This window comes from Marmota monax, unplaced genomic scaffold, assembly GCF_021218885.2.
Source record: "Marmota monax isolate L192 unplaced genomic scaffold, Marmota_monax_Labrador192_F-V1.1 WCK01_AAM20220418_F8-fsc00008, whole genome shotgun sequence".
NCBI classification, from domain to species: domain Eukaryota; kingdom Metazoa; phylum Chordata; class Mammalia; order Rodentia; family Sciuridae; genus Marmota; species Marmota monax.
In genome coordinates this window covers 27,576,500-27,586,497 of record NW_026694432.1, presented here as the reverse complement: position 1 = coordinate 27,586,497, position 9,998 = coordinate 27,576,500, and the positions used below count along the sequence as shown (strand labels likewise).

The 9,998-nt window shown below is 53.2% G+C and overlaps 1 protein-coding gene across 1 annotated transcript in view; it reads left to right on the top strand.

Moving 5' to 3' along the window:
* Positions 1-8,545: 8,545 nt before the first annotated feature.
* Positions 8,546-9,998, top strand: part of Arhgef10l (Rho guanine nucleotide exchange factor 10 like) — a 131,137-nt gene continuing 129,684 nt past the window's right edge. The window contains exon 1 of the mRNA XM_058571119.1: positions 8,546-8,774. Coding sequence (XP_058427102.1) covers positions 8,754-8,774 — 21 coding nt within the window. The 5' untranslated portion in view covers positions 8,546-8,753. The remainder of the gene's footprint in view (positions 8,775-9,998) is intronic.

The window sequence follows — 9,998 nt, the reverse complement described above, 5'->3', positions numbered from 1 at the left end:
CCCTTCTGCCACCCTGGCCCCCCCCCCGGCCATCTGCCTCTCACCTCTTGGCTTTCCCAGGGCATCTCCCAGCCACACACGCAGAGGGATGAGGGGAGAATGTGAAAGACAGTTGCCGAGGTATAAAGGGAAGGGTCGTCCTCATCCCACCATCCCACCTCGGTCCCGTCTTCCTCCCGGAGAAGTCTGTCCCAGCCTTTCAATAAAGCTTCTTACTTTCTACTCTGTGCTCGCCTGGTCACTCTCTGGTCAGCCTTCAAGGTGACTGGTAACCGGCGACATCAACGTCATGTCACTGAAACGAAGCCATCTCTCTGGACTTCTGAGAAATCCGCTTTAGAGCAATAACTGAATTTCCCCGTCTGGCCATCTCTCTCTCTCTCTCCTCTCTCTCTCTCTCCCCTCTCTCAGTACTGGGGATTGAACCCAGGGGTGCTCCACCCCTGAGCTCCACCCCCAGCCCTTCTTGTTTTTTTATTCTGAGACAGGGTCTCAGTGAACTGCTGAGGCTCTGGAGCTTGTGACCCTCCTGCCTCGGCCTCCTGAGTCACTGGGTTCACAGAGATGCACCGTGGCTCAGGACAAGCGAACCCCTTGTGTTATGGTTGGGGTGTCCAGTTGGGGTCCAGGCCCTTGGGGTCCAGAACAAAGAATGGAGCAAGACACAGACATAACAGGCAAAGTCCGGATCTGTGAAGGTGAAGGCAGAGTGGCGCAAGAGAGGCTCAAGGCCCCAAGGTCTGGAAATCAGTGTCCTGTGCTGGGCTGGGAGGCGGTCCCCTCCCTACATGGACCTGAGTGAAGACCTTGTCCCATCTGCTCCCACTGGGTACCTAATGATGCTCAATGAGAACACTGTCCCACGGGTCATTTTAGCCTACGGCAGGAGTTATCTGTCATGGGCCCTAGGTCCTCCTGTAAGGGTCCCGCGAAACATCGGAGAAAGAGACCACCAAGTGACCACTCACGCAATTGGCAGAAGGGGGGATTTATTGAACCAGCATGCTGGGGCTCCGTGCCCACTCAAGAAGGGAAAGCAGCCCAGAGCCCCGAGTAGGGGCTGAGGATTGCTTAAGTACACTTTTTGGGGAGGGCGGAGGGCTTTGTATACATCAGAACAAATCATCATTAGGCGCGGGAAAATTGAACAACAACTCCTAAACATGATTGGTTCATTCATTGGCCGGAACAGGTCAGGCTGGAGTGATAGGTCATTCCTAAGGAGGGGGTTACATTTAAACTGATTGGTCCAGGCCCTGCAATGCCTGCGTGCAACCACACAGAGCCCTTCAGTTATTAAACAACCAGACAATCAGGGGAAATGTTTACTGGGTGGTTCTAAGCATTGTCTTAACAGCTAACTCAGACCTTGCAGCTTAGAAACTTTTACAACACCCGATCTTTTACCCTTTAACTTTTATGCTTTAACTTCAGTTTCTTTTACCCTTACACTCCATGGCGGGAGTTGTCATGGCAACGGGACTTATCATAACCGGGGACTGGGTGACCCCTCCCCAGCTTGTCCTCCAGGGGCACTTTTCTTCTACCCTGCCCCCAACATCTTGGTGACCCCAGACTCCTACTTGACCCTTCCAATCTCACCTACGCGTGTTGGAACGGGGAACAGGGAGCACATGGTGCCATTGTACCTACCCTCAAGACCTCCCAGCTCCGAGGTCACCAAGGGGTTGGAAACTTGGCATGGGCCCCCTGTGCTCTGGGTCACCTTGGATTCTAGGAACACAAGTTCTGGTGGATAAACATCTTGGGATCAGTCTCAACTGCTTCCCTGGCCACTGGGCCCGGTGGCACAGCCTGTGACCCCAGCCACTTGGAGGCAGGAGGATGGCAAGTTCAGGGACAACTTAGGGTGGCCGTGACAGAGCTCTTCCTAGCATAGGGGAGGGTCCATCCCCAGTATTGGCAGAAGGAAGGAAGGAAGGAATGGATTTTCCCCTCAGGCAGCAACTTTCTCAAGGTGATGAGGCCCCACCTGACCAATCCTGGGCTACTGCCCAACCAGACCACTGGCCAACCAAGGTCACTTGCTCTGGCAGCTGTGCAAAACGTCCAGCCATTCAGGTCCTCAGCCCTCACCCTCTGTCCCGTTTCTATAAAGCTGGAAAGTCCAGCTGCTCCGTGCGCACACCTTCATCCCAGGGACTCAGGAGGCTGAGGCAGGAGGATTGCAAGTTCAAGGCCACTGAGACCATTTCTCAAATTAAAAAAAAAAAATAGAAAGGGCTGGGGTCAGCTCAGTGGTAGAGCACCCCCGGGCTCAATCCCCAGTGCCCCAACCAAAAATGAACAAAAAGTCCTTGGTCAGTCTGTAACTACATCCCTGGTCTCTTTGAAATTTACACATTTTTTTTTTTTCTTTTCCCCAAATCTCCTCCCTGACCTTCTCCTCCCTGACCTTCTCCTCCCTGACCTTCTCCTCCCTGATCTCCTTCCAGGTTTCTCCTCCCTAATCTCACTTTCTCTGAGTCACCTCTTTAAATACTCTGGTTCCTGCTGATGGGCAGAATCACAGCCTTTGGGACAGGAGCCACCCCCACCCCTGGCTGCCCCCCTCTTTCTCCTTTGCTAGCAAAATGATAAGCCTTTTTCCCTTATCTCAAAACCAGGTCCTCATTATTGGATTGACATCGAGGACAAGGACCAAGCTTTGGGCAACCGGTCCCCCAGAGAAAGGGCTGAGATGCTGACTCTCACTTTGTCTTCCGAATACCAGTGAAAGTCTCCTTTCTGCTTGTTTTTTTTTTTTTGGGGGGGGGAGGGTGGCGGAGTTCGTTGGGACCCTGGAGTCAGGCCTCTGGCCTAGGACTCCTGAAACCCAGAGACCCCGAGGCTAGGCTGGACGGTGGATGGTGGACATTGCTCTGAACACTGAACAGAGAGTGAGAGGTTAGATCCTCTGGAACCCAGAGCACTCACCCCCTGAGCGGCCTGTATCTCCAGCTGGGACTGATATTGACTGAGAGGAGGAAGCCGGGTTTAAGGACTACGTGGCCACTCAGGACAGATTTACGTATTTATTTATTAGTGTATTTTTGGTGCTGAGATTAAACCCAGGCCTCCGGCGTGGTGTAAGTGCTCTACTGCTGAGCCACCAGCCCTTTTTATTTTTTATTTAAACTTTTTTTTTGTAGTTGTGAATGGCAGAATGCATTTATTTTGTTTATTTGTATGTGGTGCTGAGGATCGAACCCAGTGCCTCACCCATGCTAGGCAGGCGCTCTGCCGCTGAGCCTTTTGTATGCAGACAGACCTTCAAATCAGTTGCAATCCCGGACCCAGCAACATTTTATGTTTTGCACTGCTATCCGAGTTCCTCCGTGAACAGAGCTGCCAGCTTCCTGGAGACACAGAGGCAGGGGGCAGGGGTGCGGCTCAGGGGCCGGGCACTGCCTTAGTGTGTGAGCCTCTGGGTTCCTTGATCCCCAGCCCACGCGGGCCCACGCGGGGCAGGCGTCTTCCTCCCGACTCACTTTCCATTATCTCTACGTTCCTTTGGGCCCTGGGCCCCTGTCTGCCCCCAGTGCACATGACCATTGAAGTGGGCTCAAGATCTTTTTGCTTTGCTTAAAGGCCAGAAAACTGAGAGCAGAAAAAGGGAGGTGTTCTGGAACCTTCGAGGAAGTTTCTTCCCCTTCTGAACCCCAGTCTTCCCATCTTTAGGGTGGGGTCAAGGACGGAGCTCATTGCCCCACACAGTGGCACCACACGGCCGACGCCCGCCCACCTGGTCATTAGGAACCCATAAAAGAAAAGCATGACCTTGGGCCTCGTCCATCCTGAAAGTCTGTTCAGGACCTTCAGAATTCTGCCCTCTCAAGTGGGCTTGGAAGGGGATGAGAGCCTCCGGCGGGAAATTGACTTTTTTATTCTTGGTACTGGGGACTGAACCCACAGTGCTTAACCTCTTACCCACATCCCCAGCCCTTTTTTATGTTTTTGCTCAGAGACAAGGTCTCCCTAAGTTGCATAGGGCCTTTCTAAGTGGCTGAGGCTGGCTTTGAACTCGAGATCCTCCTGCCTCAGCCTCCCCAGCCACTGGGATTACTGAAGGATTCTGAAGGAGAGCGACAATTGCTTGGAACAGCAGTGATGGATGTTAGCTTCTTGCTCCACCGCCTGCATTTCTACCAGGTTTGCAGCTGATGAGGGTGTCCCCGGGCTCCTGGCCTCGGGCTGTACCGCTTTACTCCCTCTCCATCTTGGTTTAGTCTCTGGGATCTGGCCACCCTCCCACCTGCTCAGCCCAGCCACTCCCTCCGCCACCACCAGGGTCTGACCTGGGATTTCCTCTTCTTGAAACAGAGCCCCTTTCAGATGTAAATGCTCTTCGGAGGAGGTGCTCGGGCAGAGAAAGAAAACTGAGGAACTAGCTCTGGCCTCCCAGCCCACCTCCCCCATAGCCATTATGAGTTAACATCCTCATGTCAAAGAAAACAATCAGCCTGTGGTTTTTTGGGATTGTCTAATTTTGCTTAGCATTTTCTTCTCCAACTCCATCCATTCACCTGCAAATGCCATGATTTTAGTCTCTTTTAATGCTGAGTAATGTTCCATTGTGTAGATATGCCACAGTCTCCCTATCCATTCATCTACTGAAGGGCATCTAGGATGGCTCCACAGTTTAGCCATTGTGAACTGTGCTGCGATAAACATTGATGTGGCTGTTTCCCTGTAGGATGCTGTTTTAAAATCCTTTGGGTATAGACTGAGGAGTGGGACAGCTGGGTCAAAGGGTGGTTCTATCCCCAGTTTTCCAAGGAATCTCCATACTGCTTTCCAGATTGGCTGCACCAACTTGAGTCCCACCAGCAGCGTATGAGTGTGCCTTTTCCCCACATCTTCACCAACACTTATTGTTGTTTGTCTTCATCATAACTGCCATTCTGTCTGGAGTGAGATGAAATCTTAGAGTAGTTTTGATTTGCATTTCTCTAATTGCTAGAGATGTTGAACATTTTTTTTTATATGTTTGTTGATTGATTGTATATCCTCTTCTGAGCAGTGTCTGTTCAGTTCCTTGGCCCATTTATTGATTGGATTATTGGATTATTTGGGTTCTTTTTTGGGGGGGTGTTAAGGTTTTGGAGTGCTTTATATATCCTAGAGATTGTAAGGATCCCGCGAAATGTCGGAGAAAGAGACCACCAAGTGACCACTCATGCAATTGGCAGAAGGGGGATTTATTGAACCAGCATGCTGGGGCTCCGTGCCCACTCAAGAAGGGAGAACAGCCCAGAGCCCTGAGCAGGGGCTGAGCACTGCTTAAGTACACTTTTTGGGGAGGGCGGAGGGCCCTGTATACATCAGAACAAATCATCATGAGGCGCGGGAAAATTGAACAACAACTCCTAAACATGATTGGTTCATTCATTGGCGGGAACAGGTCAGGCTGGAGTGATAGGTCATTCCTAAGGAGGGGGTTACATTTAAACTGATTGGTCCAGGCCCTGCAATGCCTGCGTGCAACCACACAGACCCCTTCAGTTATTAAACAACCAGACAATCAGGGGAAATGTTTACTGGGTGGTTCTAAGCATTGTCTTAACAGCTACAGAAATTTAACTCAGACCTTGCAGCTTAGAAACTTTTACAACACCCGGTCTTTTACCCTTTAACTTCAATTTCTTTTACCCTTACAAGATCAGTGCTCTATCTGATGTGCGTGTGGTAAAGATTTGCTCCCATCTGTAGGCTCTCTCTTCACCTCACTGATGGTTTCTTTGGCTGAGAAGAAGCTTTTTAGTATGATTCCATCCCATTTATTGATTCCTGGTTTTAAATGCCATTCAGCACTGACTGTTGCTGCTGTTGGTTTTTGGTTGTGCTGGGGATCACACCCAGGGCCTCGGCTGAGTCGACCTTCACACCTGTGCCTCTTCTCTCCCTTCTGGTCCATGTCCTTTAAGGTGCAGCTCAGACAACGTTCTTGGCTTTTCTTTTTTTGCAGCGCTGGTACTGGGGAGAAATCCTCGTGGATGTAGGCAAATACTCTGCCAGTGCCTAGCTTGGCCTTTCTTAGCATCACTGAAGGTGACCTGTGCCAGTTGCTCTGGTCAGTTAGACCTAGGTCATTTTGACCTCCGAGAATTGAGCTCCTGAGCTGGGCTGCCCATCACCCAATGCATCACCGCCTCCAGGAAGTCTTCTGGGATTACTCAGGCTTGCCCAGGCCTGGGACCCTTTTATAAACACTCCATTTCCTCCAAGGGGAAGGTGAGCCCTTCAGGAATGGATGCCTTATTGATTTCAGTGTCCCCCTTGTCTGGTGAAGCCCTCAGGAGATGGCCGGCTAGAAGAAAGCGGAGCCCTCTTGGTTATTCTCACTCCCACCAGCAGAGGGAGCCAGAGCACCATGCTTCCCCCCTGGAGGCCAACCTGGTCCCCAGGAGGCCCTGGACAAAGGTGGCTCTTTTGAGAATCAGGCACCTGCTGGTTGAGTGCCCAGGACTTGAGGTCAGACATTCCTAGTTCTGTGACCTCGGGTTTTGTCCCTTTCCATCTGACCCTCCCTTTTATCTTCTATCAATTGCCTATGTCACCTCTGGGAGACAAGGTTTTAATAAAATGATTGTGTGAAGTGCCTAGTTCAGAGCCTGGCCAGGAGCCGCATGTCCACCCCTGCCGGCCAGGTAACCGTGGACTAATGATTGCACTTCTCGGGGTCTCAGTTTCCTCATCTGTAAAGTGAGGATAAGTTCCACCTCGTCGTGGGCAGTAGTGAAAACGAGTTCTCAGACAAACACTGAGGTCGGCGCTGGGCACGGGGCCGGGCTGTTGCTTTTGCCCTTTGTCATTATCTTTCTGGTTGGTGACGATGCTCACGACCAAGCTCCCATTTCCACCTGTCCTATCACAGCGGATGGCAGGTCCAGGGTAGGGTGGGTCCAGCTTGGCTCTTGGGTCTCCTGCTACTGGTAGGGCAGGGTCAGCAGCGGCCAGCTTCTCCTTGGACACACTGGTGGAGGCTCTCGGCCTGAGCTGGGGGCCACTGGAAATTGGCTCCCCTGAGGCTTCGCGTGCCTCTCTGAGCAGCCTGCCCTCTGGGGAGTTTCCTCTCGGGGGTGGGAGGGGAGGGGAGGTGGCGGGGAGGGGAGGTGGCAGGGAGGCTGGTGGTGGGCCCTACATCCCAACCAGGAGGGGGAGGGGGAGAGGAGGGGGAGGGGAGGGGGAGGGGAGGGGAGTGGGAGGGGAGGGGAAGGGGCTAGGGGGAGGGGGAGGGGGAGGGGAGGGGGCCGGGTGGGGGATGGAGGACAGCTGCCTTACTTTCTCCATCCACATTACAGGGACAATAAGCCTGGTCTCGTGGGGCTGGGATTTAGTTCAGTGGCAGAGCCCCAGTCTGGCAGACCAAGGCCTGGGTTCGCCTCTTGGCACCGGCATGGGGGTGGCCTGAGCTGCTTTCTTTCCCGTGGGCCAGTAGAGAAGCCGCTGCCTGCAATAGCGGGTGTGCGGGTCAGTTTGCTTGGGATCCTGACTTGCCTTCCTACTGGCTACGTGACATGGAGCAAGTGGCGTAAAGGCTTCTCTAGAGCTCAGTTTCCTTGCAGGGATGCTGGGAGGGTTGAAAATGTCATGTACAAGCTGGTCACAGTGGCTCACGCCTGCAATCCCAGACACTGGAGAGGCTGAGGAAGGAGGATCGAAAGTTCGAGGCCAGCCTCAGCAACTTAGCAAGACCCTGTCTTAGAATAAAAAATGTAAAGGGCTGGGGGTGCGGCTCAGTGGCAGGGGACTCGCCTGCTCTGTGTGGTCCTGGGAAAAAGCCAGACCTGCAAGGCCAATGGCCCAGAAGCTACTTCTGGGTGCTGGAGGGGCACACGAGACTGTGGCCAGTGCCGCTCTCCACACAGTGCCCGCGGCCGGGACAGTGCTGCTCAGTGCACAGCTCCAGGCTGCCCCATGCACGGCATGGTCCTCTTTGTGGTCCTGGCCCCCAGGACTGTCCCTCTGAGCCATGACACGGACTTCTATGAAGATAGTTCGCACCTGCAGGGTGATCAGCTGGTGATGATCATGAGACTCATCTCTGGCCTCTTGGGTGTGGCCAAGCCACTGGCCCCAGTGCCCCCTCCGATGTCGTGTGGGTGTCCCAGCTGTTTGTGCTGTGACTTGAGTTCCCAGGGTGGCCCTGAGCTTGACACAGCAGACACAGTAGGAATCTAATAAATGCACGGGTGGCCAAGCAGAGCTATGGGTGGGCGGAGCCTCCCAGCTGGGGGTGGGGGGGACCCGCTCTCTGGCCTGCGCCCAGCTGGAAGGGGTCAAGAGCTGTGTGCCCAGCCCAGAGCCTGTTGGTGCCTTAGCGGTGACCAGAGAGAGGACGGCATCGGAGCAAAGTGACGGGTCTGCGCTGCAGTCCTGGCCTGGTCACCTTGTGATCCAAAGTGGCCACCACGTTTCCTTTCTCGCAGTGCTGTGGAGGCGGCTCTCTACTCCTCACTGTGACCAGCAGAAGGTGGTAAGGACATGTGACTTGCAGGCAGGGTCTCTGGAGGCCCTGCCCACTTCCTGTTCTCTCTGCTGGACTTTGCGACCACTGAGGGCCACGATCCTGGGTTGGAGAGCTGGAGCACCAGAGAGCTTGCCTGAGAGAGTGTCCCCAGCAAGGCCACCCGGCCAGCCAGCCGGCAGCAGAACCATGCAGGCAGGTTCCCTGGAGATCAGCCTCACTGCCTCGCAGCAGCCGGGAAAGGAAGTCACTCCGCTGACCTGCAGGTCCCCGAGCACAGCAGATGCGCATGTCCTGCCAGCTGGTGAGTCTGGGTTGGTTCATTATGCAGCCATAGTTCACAGAGGAGGGCACTCACAGTTAGGATCATGGTGCAATTGCCCACCCTCTCTCAACCTCAATCTCTCTCTCTCTCTCTGGTACTGGGGATAAAACCCAGGGGTTCCTGTTTTATTTTTTATTTTGAAACAGGATCTCATGAAGTTGCTTTTGCTAAGTTGCTGAGGCTGGCTTTGAACTTGCGATCCTCCTGCCTCAGCCTCCTGAGTCACTGGGATTTCAGGCATGTGCCACCACGCCTGGCTCAGTGTCTTTCTATCCGACAGGCACGATAATGATCTGTCTCTGAGAAGTCACTCAAGTTGTAAATGAAATACACGTGAAGTACTGAGCACGTGAAGTACTGAGCACGTGAAGTACTGAGCACTGTGCCTGACATGTGCCTGTGTCATTGTACCGCCAAATCTTAAGGTCTCAGTGACAGGGTTCGAGTCAGTGGCAGAGCGCCTGCTTAGCATGTGAGAGGACCTGGGTTCAATCCCCAGCATCACATGCACAAAAAAATCTTAATGACATATTGAAGCCACCAAGTTCTAATTCTTGATTGATCGATTTTGTCCCTAGCCCTTATATCTTGCTCTTTCTGCTTGTCCACAGCAGATGGCCAGGAGCTGTGGTCACTGTGGCCATGTAGCCTCCCTTGCTGGAGAAGTCCCCACCTTGGCACTTTGCCTGGTCACTGTGCCAGGGAGGAGAGACTGGGCAGGGCAGGCACTGGCAACTGAAAGGTCCGCTTGGAAGTCCACGGCTCCAGTCCCACTAAGTTGCTGAGTGCCACAGTCTGGCTGGGCACAAATGCCGCAGTCCGGCTGGGCACACAATCACGAGCCACCACACAGCTTGTAGATTCAAACAGCAACTCTTTATTCCCGAACTCACACCAGCCGTCTACAATCACGTTCTGGGGAAATCCACGTTCTCTTCCCAAATCCACGTTCTCTGCCCAAATCCACCTCCACTGGCCTTCTATCTCCAAAATATACTGTCTGAATCCCGTGAGAACTCAAGGGGAACTCAGGCAGCAGGATACGCCCTATTCCCAGCAGGAATAATCTTAAACCTTAAACCTGGAACCTAAACTGGGAACGCCCTAAACACGATTATCTTAAAACTGGGAACACCCTAATCTGCCTTGGTCCTTGAGCAAGGTCACCTACATTCAATGTCACTGCAACATGTCAGCAACATG